Below are 16,705 nucleotides of genomic sequence, written 5' to 3'. Positions count from 1 at the left end.
GGAGGTCGTGTCGTACTCGGCACACAGGATGCTTCCGTCCTCTCGGCGATGAACTCCCGCCCACGAGTTGTGACTGTCCCCCCCGTAGACCACCGCGCGACCCCGGGCGGCCGTGAGGGAGGAGAGGAACCTGAGATGGGAGGTGCGTCACGAGGGAGGAGGAGCGAAGGAGGGGAAGAGAGGAAGAGGACAAGCAGGAGGACGGAAGATGAACGAGGAGGCAGGCAGGCAGGCAGGCAGGCAGGCAGGCAGGCAGGGGAGGGAGAAGAAGGCAGGAGCACACTTCACCTTTGACGTTCGACAGCATACCCCTGCCAAGAGTCGAAGGAGGAAGGGATTTCAAACTTGGAGAGCGCGTAGAAGAGCCTTGCTACCTCCCGGTCCTCGTCAGTCACCTCCTGCTCCTTCCCCAACTCCTCTGCCTTGTACGCCGTAGGGTCTACCCCCATGTACGTCCGCCGTTGGGACGTACAGGAAGCGCGATTCGTGCATCCCCAGCCCGTCACGTTCTGCAGCAGGTCGCGCAGCTCCCTCCTCCGCTCCGGCCTCATCCCAGCAGGAGCAGCAGACCCATCGAGCACGGCATCGAAGTCCTGGAACATGTCGAACATCACGAGCTGCTGCCCTACTATCAACCACCTCGTCCCCTCCTGCTGCATCCCCTCCACGTTGCTCCGCAGCCACGCCAGCTGCTCCTCTCCCAGCAGGAGCTTGTTCTCATCCTCCGAGTAGTTGGTGAAGGCCTTCCTTAGCCTCTCCGCTCCCTCCAACACTCCAGGCGTCTGCTCCCAGTCCCGAGGAGCGACGCCCTGCAGCAGCTCTCGGACTCTCACCGCAAGTGACCCGAAAGGCGTCTCGTTAGAGGGATCCCCGTCCCCGTCGTCGTCTTCGAGGGGGAAGGGATCGGCCTCCCCGTTGGTTCTGTTCACCAGCCTCGTCTCGAGCACCAGCAGGCGAGCGAGGTCCCCGAAGACGAAGGAGCGGAAGAACTTGGGGCCGACGGGAGGAGCGAGAGGTTCGGCCCTTGTCGGCATCCACTCATGGTAAGCTCTGATAGCATTTACCTTCCTGTCCTCCCACTCGCCTTCCCCTGGGTTGTGGTTCAGCGCTCCTCCGGTCCACGGGTTGTTTGCGATCTCGTGGTCATCCCAGATCGCGATGAGAGCTGCGCTCGCGCTCAGGCTCTGCAGACCAGGATCCTGCCTGTAGGAGGAGGGTGAGAAGAGAGGCAGAGGAAAAGAGGAAGAGGAGGAAAGAGGAGAGGAGGAGAGGAGGAGAGGAGGAGAGGAGGAGAGGACGAGAGGACGAGAGGACGAGAGGACGAGAGGACGAGAGCAGAGGAGAGCAGAGGAGAGCAGAGGAGAGGAGAGGAGAGGAGGAGGTTTTTGTGCGGGATAGAAGAAAGGCGTTAGAACGATGGGAAGGTAGTACAGAGAGTATGTAGAAGAGATTTCTGAGCGCGGGAGGGAGAGGACAGGAGGAGGACAGGGAATTGACGAGTGAGGAGAGGAAAAAGATACAACGAGAGGGAGTGGGGGGGGCGGGGGGGGGGGAGCGATGAGAGCAGGGAGGGGAAAAGAAGGTAGCGGAAGCGAAAGACCTGTAAAGAGCATGTCTCGCTCGGTAGTCCTCAAGAGTGATGGCCTCATGCGGGGGCTGCAGGCCGAGGGGAGGAGGAGCGAAGCGAACAGCCTGAGCAGGGGAGGGATACACATCCTGCCCATTCTCATAGAGAAAGTCGCCAACATGCATCCAGAAGTCCAGGTCGTACCTCGCGGCAGCCTCGTACACGTTGAAGTATCCCCAGCCCCAGTTCGAGCAGGACATAACGGCGTACCGCAGGCGATCGACCCTGGCTCCTGCTCCCCTTGGCACGCGGAACCGACCAATGGGAGAGCGGGAGGGTCCCACAGCGAAGCAGTAGAAGTAATCCTTCCCTTCCTCCAGACCTTTCACGTCCACTTTGAGCACGTAGTCGTTGACTTGAAGCGCCATGACAGTGCCGTTAGGGGGAGGCAGATTATCAGCTGAGAGCGCCCTCGCACTCCCTGAAACTCTCCAGTGCACGGGGATGGAGGAGGTGGTCGGGTCGCGCGGGGTGACCCTCGTCCTGCAAGCGAGGATGAGTTCGTGGGGAGATGCAGGGAAGGAGGGGAGAATGAGATAGGGGAAGAAGGGAGAGGAGGACAGACAAGGAGAGGAGAGAGGAAGTCGTCGGAGAGGGAGGGGGGTGACAACCATATGATAACGCTGCCGGGAAGTGGGTCTCCTGACGCTACTCCGTGAAGGAAGGAAACATGAAACCCGGTCGCTCCCTCTCCGCGTTGGATTGAACTAGCAAGTATCGCCGCAAACAAGGGCACCTGATACATCCTCTGCCAGGATGTCCTGGAATTCACATGCTGTGGTTTGCCCTGCACTCCATGTCGCTGCGCGATCTCAAAGTCTTTTCTCTTCATCTTTTCTCTGATCCTGCCTCCTCCGCTTGCCTTCTTCCTCTCTCTTCTCTCCTCCCTCCTCTTGCCTTCTTCCTCTCTCTTCTCTCCTCCCTCCTCTTGCCTTCTTCCTCTCTCTTCTCTCCTCTCTCCTCTTGCCTTCTTCCTCTCTCTTCTCTCCTCCCTCCTCTTGCCTTCTTCCTCTCTCTTCTCTCCTCTCTCCGCTTGCCTTCTTCCTCTCTCTCTTCTCTCTCCTCTACCAACGCCATGTTCCCCAGCATGCCCCCGCCCTCTCTCCCAACATCTCTTCCCGTCAGTAAAGCGCCTCAGAGCATCTTATATGGCCGGGCCCCGGGGTCGGGGGCCAGCATCGCCACTGGCTACTATCACTAGCCGGGTGGCAGGAACTTCAGAGGCTGCCGAGGCGGCCCCGGCGCACCGTCAGCGGCCGCGGCCCGGCAGGGCGGCCATGCACCGTCACTCCGAGGCTCGGCAGCGCGGCCCGTGGCTGTGGGCGTTCAAGTTCCGAAGTTCCCTGGCAGTTCAAGTTGACTCACTGTCACTGGCAGCCAGCGGCCCGGCCCCCGGCCCGCGCCGCGGCGGCGGCGGCAGCCTGGCAGGCCGGCGCGCGGCTCAGCTCAGACCCACGGCCGCTGAGGACGCGTCACGTCAACAGTTCCTGAGTTCGACGTGCTGGTGCCTGAATCCTTTTGACTCAGTGATTCCAAGAGCACCGCAAACTTGAATGTCCAGCTGCACTGAGCAGGAGGCTGTGACAGTGACTGATCGACACGGGCTGTGCAACTTGGCAAGGCTTTGGTTTCGATGTCAATGTCTCCTGTACCGTCAAGAAGGTGAAGGATTGTTTCCAGACATCACCTGAGGAGCTACTACAAGAATTTCTCGATGAACTTTGACATCATGTGTGATCTAAACTATATTTGACTTGGAGAACATGTGACCTTAACCGAATCACACACAAATAACACTGAGATGCTCTGAGAGAGCGCCCTCAGGTTGCTCCAGCATCGACTTCGCTTCTGACCTTGATCGTCCGCCCGTAGTCCAACTCCCTAGATGACGTCGTTCTGAAACTCTGGCAGCCCCATCTCGTTCCACTTGTCGTCATCTTGCTCTTGATCTGCACGAGCTCGTCAGCGAAGTAATTGATGCATTCAGAACCTTGCTCACCATTTAGATCGTCGCTCTCATCGTTGGTATCCAAATTTGGCAGATCTACATCTGAACGATCGATTCAGGTACGCAAACACCAAAGCGAAGATTTCAAAGCGAAGATTTCAAAGCGAAGATTTCAAAGCGAAGATTTCATTGTTATCACATGAAATGCCGAGCAAAGTAGAAAACTTCACGCACAAGACTGGACTAGGAGAGTGCATTCAAAAAAGATCTATGCTCTACTTCATTATCCATGCCATTGGTGATACTCTGCTTGTGAAATGAAATTTCTGAATGCTTCAATGCATCCCTGTAATGTACATGAAGATTTACACCTGCTGAGCAGGATCATGCAATCATATGCTCTTCTACAATAGAAGCACTCTAAACCGAACTCGTTGCAAGGGAGGGTTCAGCCATGGAAACTACTTGCTTGGCGCTTTGAACCTCACGTCTTCACACCAGATTCCCCACGTCTTATCATTGATATCTTACCATCATCTGAGAGCTGGTCAGCCGCCCAGGCTGCATCAATAATGTCCATCAACGCGGCATTGCGATGTGCGGCGCCATAAACGCTGTCCATTTCCCTTGGTTCATATTTTACTTAACTCATATCATCACCCTCATGCTCCGAGTCTCAGAGGCTGGCGCAGTGGCGCACCCCGGCGGGCTGGCCGCCCGGGCCCGCCGGCCGCCACAGAGTCAGCCTCAGAGCTGCGGCCCGGCGGAACTTCGGCGGCGGCACTGGCAGGCGGGGTCACCTGTCAGACCAGGTCCCACGGTTCCGACGCCGGGTTCAAAGTCCTACGGTAGACGCTCTTCGCATCCATTGCAGCAGCTTGTTTTCAGTCCGAGGCACGGTCCCCTTTAGGCAAGTTACCTGTACCGGGTGACCGCCCAAGGACTTGTTCCTGGTCGGATCCGACAAACAAATGATTGGAGCCCGCCGGCCGGGCTGCAACTTGACCACTATCATGCTTATAAGTCCCTCCATCCGATCTCAAGGCAAAGACTGTGACTCACCGTTGAACACACCCTACACGTGCACTGACTGCTACACCCGCACGCGTACCGTGCTATCATGATGCTGTCATGAGGTGCTTATTGCAACTTTTAAGCTTCCAGACACTGTCACTGAGTCGCCGCCACCGGAAGGTCTCAGCTCCCAGTGACGCAAGGGCGATGCCCCTGTAGCGGCGTCAAACGGCTCTTTGACGCACGGGCTGCATGCTCTACTGTTTCTGCCTCACCCCTCTCAGCACCGCATGCCTGCATCCTTCCGTCCCACCTCCAGCAGCTGCTGGGGCGGACTCAGCGAGCCTGACAAGCCCAGCCGACCAGAAGGAGGTCAAGTTGAGACTCTAACTTGACCTCTGCTGAAGGTGTAGACACGATAAGATCGCGAGGTTTCTGACACTCGAGAGTCTCTCTCCGTACCTCCAGTCACCCTCCCTCGATTCAACCGAGGCCGTATGTTCCCTACGCCTGCATCCAGCATCCAGAGCCACAGGGTAGGGCCCAGGCGATTAGACCTTCGCCTGCTTCAAGCCACTTCTGCTCCCTCCCTTGCAGTCCTTGCATGCTGATCGCTGCCGCCCGTGCTCGCATATGCCGCTCCCCCCGCAGTCCTTGCATATCGTGATCGGACCCTCCCGTGCTCGCAAATGCCGCTGCCCCCGCAGTCCTTGCATGCTGATCGGACCCGCCCGTGCTCGCATATGCTGCTCCCCCCGCAGTCCTTGCATGCTGATCGCCGCCGCTCGTGCTCGCATATGCTGCTCCCCCCGCAGTCCTTGCATGCTGATCGCTGCCGCCCGTGCTCGCATATGCTGCTCCCCCCGCAGTCCTTGCATGCTGATCGCTGCCGCCCGTGCTCGCATATGCTGCTGCCCCAGCAGTCCTTGCATGCTCATCAGACCCGCCCGTGCTGGCATATGCCGCTACCCCGCAGTCCTTGCATGCTGATCGCTGCCGCCCGTGCTCGCATATGCTGCTCCCCCCGCAGTCCTTGCATGCTGATCGGACCCGCCCGTGCTCGCATATGCCGCTACCCCCGCAGTCCTTGCATGCTGATCGCTGCCGCCCGTGCTCGCATATGCCGCTCCCCCGCCCGTGCTCGCATATGCTGCTCCCCCCGCAGTCCTTGCATTTCGATCGCCGCCGCCCGTGCTCGCATATGCTGCTCCCCCCGCAGTCCTTGCATGCTGATCGCTGCCGCCCGTGCTCGCATATGCTGCTCCCCCCGCAGTCCTTGCATAGCGATCGCCGCCGCCCGTGCTCGCATATGCTGCTCCCCCCGCAGTCCTTGCATGCTGATCGGACCCGCCCGTGCTCGCATATGCCGCTCCCCCCGCAGTCCTTGCATTTCGATCGCCGCCGCCCGTGCTCGCATATGCTGCTCCCCCCGCAGTCCTTGCATTTCGATCGCCGCCGCCCGTGCTCGCATATGCTGCTCCCCCCGCAGTCCTTGCATAGCGATCGCCGCCGCCCGTGCTCGCATATGCTGCTCCCCCCGCAGTCCTTGCATGCTGATCGGACCCGCCCGTGCTCGCATATGCCGCTCCCCCCGCAGTCCTTGCATTTCGATCGCCGCCGCCCGTGCTCGCATATGCCGCTCCCCCCGCAGTCCTTGCATTTCGATCGCCGCCGCCCGTGCTCGCATATGCTGCTCCCCCCGCAGTCCTTGCATAGCGATCGCCGCCGCCCGTGCTCGCATATGCTGCTCCCCCCGCAGTCCTTGCATGCTGATCGGACCCGCCCGTGCTCGCATATGCCGCTCCCCCCGCAGTCCTTGCATTTCGATCGCCGCCGCCCGTGCTCGCATATGCTGCTCCCCCCGCAGTCCTTGCATTTCGATCGCCGCCGCCCGTGCTCGCATATGCTGCTACCCCCGCAGTCCTTGCATGCTGATCGCCGCCGCCCGTGCTCGCATATGCTGCTCCCCCCGCAGTCCTTGCATGCTGATCGCCGCCGCCCGTGCTCGCATATGCTGCTCCCCCCGCAGTCCTTGCATGCTGATCGGACTCGCCCGTGCTCGCATATGCTGCTCCCCCCGCAGTCCTTGCATGCTGATCGCCGCCGCCCGTGCTCGCATATGCCGCTCCCCCCGCAGTCCTTGCATGCTGATCGCTGCCGCCCGTGCTCGCATATGCCGCTCCCCCCGCAGTCCTTGCATTTCGATCGCCGCCGCCCGTGCTCGCATATGCTGCTCCCCCCGCAGTCCTTGCATGCTGATCGCTGCCGCCCGTGCTCGCATATGCCGCTCCCCCCGCAGTCCTTGCATTTCGATCGCCGCCGCCCGTGCTCGCATATGCTGCTACCCCCGCAGTCCTTGCATTTCAATCGCCGCCGCCCGTGCTCGCATATGCTGCTTCCCCCGCAGTCCTTGCATCGTGATCGGACCCGCCCGTGCTCGCATATGCTGCTCCCCCCGCAGTCCTTGCATTTCGATCGCCGCCGCCCGTGCTCGCATATGCTGCTCCCCCCGCAGTCCTTGCATGCTGATCGCTGCCGCCCGTGCTCGCATATGCTGCTCCCCCCGCAGTCCTTGCATGTCGATCGCCGCCGCCCGTGCTCGCATATGCTGCTTCCCCCGCAGTCCTTGCATGCTGATCGGACCCGCCCGTGCTCGCATATGCTGCTCCCCCCGCAGTCCTTGCATCGTGATCGCCGCCGCCCGTGCTCGCATATGCTGCTGCCCCTGCAACCTTTGCATAGCGATCGCCGCCGCCCGTGCTCGCATATGCTGCTGCCCCTGCAGTCCTTGCATCGTGATCGGACCCGCCCGTGCTCGCATATGCTGCTCCCCCCGCAGTCCTTGCATGCTGATCGGACCCGCCCGTGCTCGCATATGCTGCCGCCCCCGCAGTCCTTGCATGCTGATCGCCGCCGCCCGTGCTCGCATATGCCGCTGCCCCCGCAGTCCTTTCATGCTGATCGCTGCCGCCCGTGCTCGCATATGCTGCTCCCCCCGCAGTCCTTGCATCGTGATCGCTGCCGCCCGTGCTCGCATATGCCGCTACCCCCGCAGTCCTTGCATCGTGATCGCCGCCGCCCGTGCTCGCATATGCTGCTCCCCCCGCAGTCCTTGCATGCTGATCGCTGCCGCCCGTGCTCGCATATGCTGCTCCCCCCGCAGTCCTTGCATGCTGATCGGACCCGCCCGTGCTCGCATATGCCGCTCCCCCCGCAGTCCTTGCATGCTGATCGCTGCCGCCCGTGCTGGCATACAGCTTTAGTTCTCCGTCTCTTTTGTGGTCTCTGATGGTCTTCTGTCTCGTCCTTCTCTTCTTCTTTCTCTTCTTCTCCATCCTTCCTCCACCTCTTCCCCAACCTCTCCCTCACTGGCATCGCTTTCTTCTGCCCCTACTCATCCCCCTCATACTCGATTTCAATCTTCCCAATCTGCTTCCCAATCTTCACGAGTAGCGACTCTGATCAGTGTGTTGACTCATCAGTCTTGTTCTAGTAAAACTAAGTTACAGGAGAGAGGGAGGACATGTGTTGGTCGAGATGAAAGAGAAATGATCCTGACAGATCCTGTCAGAGGCCTCAAGCGCAGGAGCCCGCGGTACCGATCCCGCTGACGTGCCAGCGCTTTTGCTGTCAGGCTCCTGCTGTTGGTGTTCGTGGACGAGCTGCAATGGCGTTAAGGCGCGGCAGCTGATGAGCAACCCGAGGGAAGACCTGTGGGGCAAAGAAATCGGACTCGAGGCTCGAGAGCACGTTGTTCAGTCCGCCTGTAGCCTACGAGACATGAGCTCGCCGGTGAGTTCAAGCAACGGCACCACCTGCCCCCCGAGCTGGTTCTGCCCCATCATCGGAATGCTGGGCCCTGTGGCTTGAGGATGACCTGCAGCGGATGGGTTGAGGAAGTCGAAGCCCGAGAAAGCAGCCTGCATCTTGTTCTCTGCGCTCGCACCCCCCTGCCGCCAACTCAGTTGCCTCCGAAACAAGTCGCTCCTGACCGTTGGCATGCCCAGCAGGTCAGAGAGTGGATCCGGAGGGGGCTTGGCCTGCATGGACGTGTCAGGGAGGAGGGAGAGCAAGCAGGAGGTACCGATGCGCTCGAGGAAAAGATGCCTTGCAGCAGGTCGTTGGTCGACTGGTTGCTGGGGAGCTGCCGGGAGGTTCCATGGCTCATCTCGAACTGTCAGCACGTCAAGATCAGCAGCATCGCAACGGGCAGCACACCAGCGAGTCGACAGAGGAAGGATCCCTTTGGTTCCCTCCTGCAGCCCCCGACGGATTCCCGTTGGATTCGGCAGCGATCGTCAGCCCCGCGAACAGCGAGGTGGGAGCGACGGGTTGCTTGACCTCCAGCCCGAGGTCGAGCAGGTCGTTGCTCGCGTTCCTAGAAGTCTGCGGCTGCGCGGGTTCGGCCGAGATGGATGAGATCTCCTTCAAGACTTTCTGTGACATGTCGGCGAGGGCGGCTTGCGGGCTCGACGAGAGACTCTCAATGAGAGCGAGCCTGTGCTGCAGCAGCTTGTGAACTTTGTGCTTCACTTCCGTGTTCTCCGCTTTCAGCAGGGCATCCAGCACGTGCAACGTCTTCAGGCGGGACTGCCAGGCATCCGCTTCGAGCTTGCTGCAAAGAAGTGCGACGAGCAGCGGCAGGTCGAGGGAGGGGCATTTGTTCACTAGGTCCCTCAACTCCTCCTTTGGTGGGGCCGCTCTCAGTCCCCCGGGAGCAGTCAGCGCCTGCTGCAGCATCAGCCCCCCACGTTCTGAAGAGGAGGAGGAGGAGGAGGAGGAGGAGGAGGAGGAGGAGGAGGAGGAGGAGGACCTGAACAACGCTCTCTTCGTATGCTCCCACTGCTGGCCTGACAGGCTCAACCTGTGGCTCCGCAAACGCGGGGACTTGGCGACCGAGGGAGTTCGCGTTGAGGGAGGAGCTCTCGTGGGATGAGGCGGAGGACGGAGGAGGAGCCTGTGGAAGGATCGTGAGCATTGCATGCTTCTCTTGCGCAGCCATCACCTGAGGCAGTCGTTGAACCTCCTGCACCATGTTGCCCATCACCGCCTGCCCTCCAGTGTAGCTTCCTCCTCCGGACATGCCGCCTTGGCCCCTTCCGCTCGTGCTGTCCGGGAGATCACTAGAGCCGGCAGGCTTTGTAATCTTAAGTGCTCATGTCAGCAGGGTCGAGCTGGAGCCCTAGCTGGGCCGAGCACCTTGTCCTTGAACTGAGTCAATCCGCTTGACAGGACAGTGGCTGCACCCTAGGACGACAAGTATCATGCTGGGGAGAGCCGACAACTCCAGCTGACCTTCACCAGTCCCAAACCCCCTTGATCCTTCGAGACGGTCCCAAAACCTGTCAGGAGTCAGAGGTTCAACGAGCCGCATCTTGTTGCAGCAATACCTGCCATGCGAGAGTTGTTGCCGTGCTGCGCGGAATTCTGCGAGCACAAACACTCAGGACGATCGACATTAGCCAGCGGCTCAGGACAAGTGGTAGCACGTGCGAGTAGTTGAGGGCAAGTGGTAGCATGTGCGAGTAGCAGACACCTGCTGGACGTGATGGCTGAAGTAGCTGTTGAGCGAGCGATGACCGTCGTCAGTCGACCGCGACGTGTCGCTGCCGAACCCTTCGTATCTGCACGACAGACGGATAAGCGTCATGCCGGACATCCGGCCGGCTATACCTCTTCGATTCGACATGGGGTTGTGTGTCTTTCAAACCCATCACCTGCACACCAGGTCAACCCAATGCTACCGCCGACGTGACTCTTGCGTTGTCACTGATGGTTGAAAGAGGAGGAGGAGCTGCAGCCGTCGGAGGAGGGTTGCTCCTCAACTGCTGGGTCTCAGTGTCGAAGACGGCGTTGATAACCTAGATGCTCACGTATCAACCATCTTCATCCGCCTCTAGCAGACCCCCGACCTGCTGCGCCGTCTCTCGCACCATCTGTGAAGGGAGTTCTCCCATGGTGGGGTGAGGATCGCCGCGCCAGTGGAGACATTCTCGTATCTGAGTGCAGCTCAGCCGTGTCTTGCCGTGCTCCTGCATGAACTCACCGCTGTAGTCCGACGCTGCATGTCCCTCTTGAAGCTGAAGACCGTGTCAGGAGCTCGACTGATCGTTCATTGCCATGGCTGCAGCCACCTGGGGGAACCGCTGTCGCAGAGCAGCTTGATAATCCTGAGGGTCTTGAGTTTGACATTGGAGGACTTCTTGTCGAGACGGGCTGCACATCAACATCAGGGCAGCCCCAGCAGGCTCTTCCTCGCCTAGAAGCTGGTCTTCAATCACACTGCCAGGCCGGTTACATGGGGGCATATTTCAATCCTGTAAAGCTCACCTACACGCATCCATGTCGAAGGAGAGTTTCTTCAACTCCTCCTGCATCAAAGTGAGCAAGCACTCCTGGCATGCAAGACATCTGATCTGCCTGGATGTAACCCGGGCAAGGGATCTCGTCATCAGTGGTAGCTTTGGCGACAACCTACACGCAAGGAGGCTCAGTTGACATGCTTCCTCTTCAGAGCTCGCGCGACACCTGACCATATTTGATCGAATCCGGGATAAGACGAGAAACCATCTGGAGGCAACACAATCAGCTGCATAGAAGTGCTCTCCAAACTGCTTCGCATCCTCTTGCTCCTCCGCCAACTCGCGCAGCGGGTTTTGCGTGAGCGCAGCACCTGATGATATGAATCTTTCCTTCTCTCTCTTGTTCTCATGTTTCATACTCCCCCTCCCTCCCTCCCTCCCTCGTCTTTCCCCCTCCTCCCTCCCCTCCTCTTGCGTCGCCATACATGTCCAACTGACCCTCATCCCTCCTCAGATCCTCAGCAGAAGCGGGGATGAGGTCGCATGTCTCTTGAAAAGTGACGATCGCTGTATCTAGACTTCTGTAGTTTTTTTATCTCTGGTACTGAAATTTATCTTATAAATATTATAGAACAAACTTTACTAAATCTTATTTTATCGTTGTTGCACACAGGATGGCTCAACGCTGTTAGGGGTGAAGAATCAGAGAGAGGAAGGACAAGCAGGAAGAGGAAGAGGAAGAGGAAGAGGAAGAGGAAGAGGAAGAGGGAGAGGGAGAGGGAGAGGAAGAGGAAGAGGTTAGTGAGGGACACATCAGACCAGGACCAGGACCAGGACCAGGGAGTCGGGTTATTGGACCATGGTCCTTCAAAAGGGCTGGCTCCACCTTCTATTGGGGTGCCTGCTGTGCTCTGGAAAAGCTATAGGGGGGAAACGGTCCTTCTTTGATCCCGAGGACAGCCTGACTTTCTCCCCCGTCCCTTCTTCCCACGTGGACCTCCACTTCCTGGACAAGACGCGCATGCAGGGATGTACGGGGCAGGACCTTATCAGCTTCGGGCCGTACACCGTCGAGACCCGCCTCGGGTTGATCACCTCTTGCAACAAGCAGATCTGCAAGCGGGTGAGGAGGAGGAGCGCTTGCTGTGAGGCTGACTGACCTGCTGTGCGCCAGGTTGACGGCATCCTGGGCTTCGGTTGGCAGGATACACCAGGGAGTCCCTCCCTGTTCAAGACGCTGACACAGTCGGCGAGAAGTGAGTGGGAGATCGAGCAGCCTTACGAGTTCCAGCCCATGCCGCGCTTCTTCGCCATGGCAGTCAACGAGTGGAAAGCTGAGATCCAGCTGGGGGACTACGACCCTTCCTCAGTGTCGGGACCGGTCGCATGGCTGCCGATGAAGGGCATCGACTATGGTGTGCAGGTCGCGTCGATCTCATACGGTGATGGCAGCGATGCGGTGGAGCTGCTGAGCTTCACGAACAAGGACAGGAAGTTGGGGTACATCGGCAAGTTCGACAGCGGGACGACCTGCATCCTGATGCCCAACACGACAGTCGGGAAGCAGCTGGAGTTTAGTCCCTTCGAGAAGCTCCTGCACATGCAGCTCAAGGGGATTAAGAGGAGCCTGTACTTCACCATCATCGACGAGGACGGTGCTCCCCGCAAGTTTGAGATTGAGTACGAGGGATGTGTGGAGCCTTCGGAGGAACGCCTTATCCTCGGGGACCCTTGGTTTCGCAAGTTTGTCGTCATGCACGATCTGCGGAAGATGGACAAGCCGAGGATGGGGCTGGCGGTGAGGTCGGCAGACTACACGCTCAAGGACGAGATCGACGAAGATTACCTCGGGGCTTTCTCCTACGACAAGGACGTCGACAAGCTGCGTGCTGCCGTCACGCCAACGACAAGTTTGAAGAGCTCGCGCGGCCAGAAGAAGTTCCTCAAGCACTTGAGGCAGGCGGTGAGAGAGGAGAAGAGGAGACTGTCGCACAACCAGGTCTACAAGCTCTCAGCGAGTAGAGGATACTTGCCCAAGCCATCCCCGTCTTCCTCCTCAACCTTGTCGTTCTTGGAGCCTGAGTACAGATGGGAGGAGGAGGACAGGCTGGAGAAGGTTCGCATGGAAACCAACAAGATCGTGTACGCCATCGACATCGGAGTTGGAACCCCGCCTCAGAAGAGGAGGCTCATCTTCGACACGGGCTCGTACATGCTCGCTGTGTTCGCAGCACCGGCTTCCTGCAGCTCTGATGACGTCATCTCCAGCATGCAGGTGAAACTCAAACGTGACTTGCGCCTCTCCTCCTGACCTCCTCCTTTCCTCAGGTGAAGGCCAGCTCGAGCTCATGGAGGATCAGTAACCTCCTACTGGCTACGATGATGATCGCAGCTGCGGCTCTTGTAGCTACAGTGAGTCAAGCGAGGATGAGGAGGAGATATACTCGTTTTCATTAGCAGCAGCTAACGATCCTTCCCTTCTCTCTGCGCGGCGGAGCACGTTGTTCCTCCTTTCGCCTTGTCACGCTCAGGCCTTACCCTCATTCCTCACACTGTCAAAGTGCTGCTTGGCTGCCTGCGCCGCCTTCTCCCCGAGGATGGCCTTGATCTTGTTCAGCGTGTCCATCACACCCTTATCGTCTCCCTGCCTCTATCGTGAGCAGCAGAGCAAGTCAGCGCGAGGAGGCAGCTCACATTGGCCTGCTGAAGGAGGCCTGTGTTCATCCATGCGTGGAAGTTGGTGGGGCAGGTCAAGGTGGCTCGATTCAGGAACTCGAATTGCTGCGTGGGGGGTCATGGCTGCAGGAGCAGACGAGCAGCCGTCACCTTGGGCTCGTCCTCGTTCTTCCACGAGAGCAGCTGGGCCTGCGGTGAGTGTCAGTATCGAGCGGCTCAGGGGCTTTCTCAGCTCGCCTCCAACACGTCCAGCTGCGAGCGCTTGTAGAGGCTGACTTCGTCAGTGCCGTCCTTGAGCCCTCCCCGCATGGTGGGGACGAGGGTTTTCAGCTCCTGGTAGAGCTGGTCGGGTTTGAACGGCATGGTGGACGTGTCCTTGGCAGTACCTGCAAGGCATCAGATCAGATCCCCAGGAGCGACCGTCCCCGAGACTGACTGCAGTGAATGAGGCACTGCATGCGCAGTTCGAGGAAGAAGAACTCAAGCGTCGAGTCCCCCGGGTTCAGGTCCATCGCCTTCTTCGTGACGCTGCCGCTACTTCAGCCCAGCAGCCCCTGGGCAGGCATCTCGCTCACCTGTACGCCTTGGCGAAGTCGTGCAGCCCCACCAGGCAGTTTGCGTACGAGGCCGTGATGGTTGGGTTGTAGTCGGCCAAGTTGTTCCTGCCAAGGGGTCAGTGCTTGAGCCAACAAGACTCGTTGCTGTACTTCTTCTCGAGATTCTCGTAGATCGCCCTGGCCTCGCCTGGTTTCTGGCACACCATCAAAGTCTCTGCATACAGTTGCTGGTACTGCAGCGCTGTCAGAGGTACGCAAACATGCTGCAAGCTCAACCTGAATTTCGTCTGGAAACATGTCGCACAGTATCTTTAGGTACTTTGCTGAGCCTTGGTAGTTCCCTGCGGCAGGCGAGTAAGGAGAGGAGAAGGAGAAGGATAGGAGGGCGCGAGGAGGAGGAGGAGGAGGATGATAGTAAAGACAAGAGCAATTCACAGGCCCAGGCCCGAAGGCGCACGCAGGCGACACAGTAGCAGGCATACGGAAAAGGCAAGAAAAGCGACGGTGAAAGAGGGAAGAGGAGACTATGGGACATCCGGGGGGGTGAGAGAAGGACAAGCACCGGTTGCATGGCAAGCACCGAAGAGCTGTCGAAGGTACTTCTCATACCAGTCCTAGGAAGATTCAGTTCACTTCAAGCCTTCGGGAGAGTTTGAGACCTGAACCAAGAACAGCTCGTTGACCGTACCAGCTTCTCGATGTCGATCGAAGGATTCAAAATACTCAATGGCTCCAGCATAGTTGCCCTGACAACCAAAAGCTTGTCAACCCCAAACTCTTGTCAACCTCAACCTCTTGCTCTTTCGCTCGTGGGAACAACAAAGAAAGAAGCGAAATGTCAACCTGCTTGAAATGCAGAACTCCACTCCAGAAGTCAGCAGTCGATTGGCAGACGCTCTTCTTGAGGCGCGGGTCGACGTACTTCTTGTCCTCCTCAGTCTCGCCTTCACGTACACCTTGTGCCGGCTCCTCGGGTTTGACATCCTCAAACTCTACCTGATGCGCACAGACGAGCGTGAGGGAGCAGGAGCTCGATCGAGCATCCGAACCTTTCGTAGCTTACTCAGGATCGTGAGGGCTTCGACGTGCTTGTCCATCGCAAGATTCATTTGAATCTTCTGTGACATGATCAAAATCCTCTGCAGGGTGAACGTGTCAGCACTAGAAGCAACCATCAACGAGGGTGAAAGAGCAGCAGGCGATGATGTTGGACGCCAACAAGAAGAGACCCATCACTCGAGTTGTATCTGATCTGCACCCTAAGGCGCATCGACCTACCGTGAGATCTTCGATCTTCCTGTCTTGCTTATCCATCATGGCCTCATAGTTCTGGCGATCGAGTCAGTTCTGGCAGAAGAGGTTGGAGCCTCCACAGAGGAGCTGCCGCGCTCTCACCTCCAGGTCACTGATAGAGTTTTTGTGCTCTCCGATGAGACCATAGTTGGCAGCCCTCACCAAGTAGAACATGGGCAGGAGGTTGGCAACGTGAGGAAACGCTTGCATGACAACGTTGAGACAGTCGATGGCCTTGCGGTAGTCTTTGATTATTTCTGCTGAGGTGGAGGCGGTGAAGTTCATGGCGGCAATGGAATGCAGGATCTGAAGCTTGGCTGCATTGTTCTCAACGCTGTCTGCCCTGAGCTCCTCCTGGTACTTCTTGTACTCCTGCATGGCGTCCTCGCACAACATGATGACTTCATAATGCTTCCCCTGGTGCGACAGCTCCCCCATCTCCACAAGATACTTCTCGGACAGCTTGATGAGGTCCGACACGATAGAAGGAGAATCGTCGTCTTGACCGTCTTTGGTCTTTCCGAGCTCGTAGATCATGTCGTCAATCTTAGGGATCTCGTTCGTCGTGCTCATGCTCCTCCTGGTCCACCCGAGCTGACCCGGCAGCCTGGCACGTGCCTGTGCATGCAGCAAGATGTTCTCCTGCTGCTTGACTCCGGAGCGAGGTTGCGCGTGCCCCTCAGCCCTGGACTTGCTCCAAGATCCTCTGAGGGGCGTGGGGCGAGGTGCAGCGGGGAGTCGTGCGACACAGCCAGGTCTCGAGAAGCAAGAAGAACTCTGGGAGGAGGAGAAGGAGGAGGAGGAGGATACGAAGCGCGAGGAGAAGGACGTGGAGGAGGAGGAGGAGGAGCTCGCTACTACCCTCACGACCCTGCGAAGAAATCCAGCCTTCGTCACCATTGTGGCAGCGGCAGGTGCTGGGGCAGCAATGCTCTCCCTATCTGGTTGACCTAGTGCTTCATTTCTGCCCTCTCATCTCGACTAGGGAATCTGGTAGGAGGGGTGATCCGGTTCAAAAATTCAATATAACCCCATTAAACACACTATGAAATAGGGGTAGTCTTGTGACCCACCCGTGGATCAGAAGATGCTACGAACTTGACACTGAGACAAGTTGCCCAGGATGGCAGGGAAGGGAAGAGAGGACAGGAGAGGACAGGAGAGGACAGGAGAGGAGAGGAGAGGAGAGGAGAGGAGAGGAGAGAACAGGAGAGAAGAGGAGAGAAGAGGAGAGGAGGGGAAGAAGATGGTGAAGGGAGAAGATGGTGAAGGGAGATTGGGGCGGGGG

The 16,705-nt window shown here is 58.5% G+C and overlaps 5 protein-coding genes across 5 annotated transcripts; 1 reads left to right on the top strand and 4 right to left on the bottom strand.

The window, feature by feature from the left end:
- Nucleotides 1-284: 284 nt before the first annotated feature.
- On the bottom strand, nucleotides 285-1,995 carry GUITHDRAFT_121268 (hypothetical protein; the record flags this gene model as incomplete). Its single annotated transcript, XM_005819482.1, has 2 exons — nucleotides 285-1,203; nucleotides 1,601-1,995. The coding sequence occupies 2 exons, from the start codon at nucleotides 1,993-1,995 to the stop codon at nucleotides 285-287; spliced, it is 1,314 nt and encodes a 437-aa protein (XP_005819539.1).
- A 1,361-nt stretch (nucleotides 1,996-3,356) lies between these two features.
- GUITHDRAFT_156294 (hypothetical protein) lies at nucleotides 3,357-4,209 on the bottom strand. The gene is made up of 3 exons (XM_005819481.1): nucleotides 4,107-4,209; nucleotides 3,627-3,677; nucleotides 3,357-3,576 (listed from the first exon to the last, which is right to left on the bottom strand). Exons 1-3 carry the CDS (start codon nucleotides 4,195-4,197, stop codon nucleotides 3,509-3,511), a joined length of 210 nt encoding a protein of 69 aa, XP_005819538.1. The 5' UTR covers nucleotides 4,198-4,209; the 3' UTR covers nucleotides 3,357-3,508.
- Nucleotides 4,210-5,789: 1,580 nt separating this feature from the next.
- On the bottom strand, nucleotides 5,790-11,751 carry GUITHDRAFT_52058 (hypothetical protein; the record flags this gene model as incomplete). The annotated part of the gene is made up of 2 exons (XM_005819480.1): nucleotides 5,790-6,603; nucleotides 11,723-11,751. Coding segments are annotated over 2 exons (843 nt in total), but the record flags the coding sequence as incomplete, so codon positions are not given.
- A 161-nt stretch (nucleotides 11,752-11,912) lies between these two features.
- On the top strand, nucleotides 11,913-13,202 carry GUITHDRAFT_121265 (hypothetical protein; the record flags this gene model as incomplete). The annotated part of the gene is made up of 2 exons (XM_005819479.1): nucleotides 11,913-12,014; nucleotides 12,066-13,202. The coding sequence occupies 2 exons, from the start codon at nucleotides 11,913-11,915 to the stop codon at nucleotides 13,200-13,202; spliced, it is 1,239 nt and encodes a 412-aa protein (XP_005819536.1).
- Nucleotides 13,203-13,418: 216 nt separating this feature from the next.
- GUITHDRAFT_121264 (hypothetical protein) lies at nucleotides 13,419-15,990 on the bottom strand (the record flags this gene model as incomplete). Its single annotated transcript, XM_005819478.1, has 14 exons — nucleotides 13,419-13,535; nucleotides 13,586-13,672; nucleotides 13,718-13,756; nucleotides 13,844-13,953; nucleotides 14,004-14,095; nucleotides 14,143-14,229; nucleotides 14,275-14,357; nucleotides 14,401-14,465; nucleotides 14,687-14,738; nucleotides 14,784-14,870; nucleotides 14,917-15,120; nucleotides 15,174-15,263; nucleotides 15,403-15,453; nucleotides 15,520-15,990. 14 exons carry the CDS (start codon nucleotides 15,988-15,990, stop codon nucleotides 13,419-13,421), a joined length of 1,635 nt encoding a protein of 544 aa, XP_005819535.1.
- Nucleotides 15,991-16,705: the final 715 nt, after the last annotated feature.

Source organism: Guillardia theta, assembly GCF_000315625.1.
Source record: "Guillardia theta CCMP2712 unplaced genomic scaffold GUITHscaffold_221, whole genome shotgun sequence".
NCBI lineage: Eukaryota > Cryptophyceae > Pyrenomonadales > Geminigeraceae > Guillardia > Guillardia theta.
Note: the sequence above shows the minus strand (reverse complement) of the source record. Positions and strands in the feature narration are given on the sequence as shown.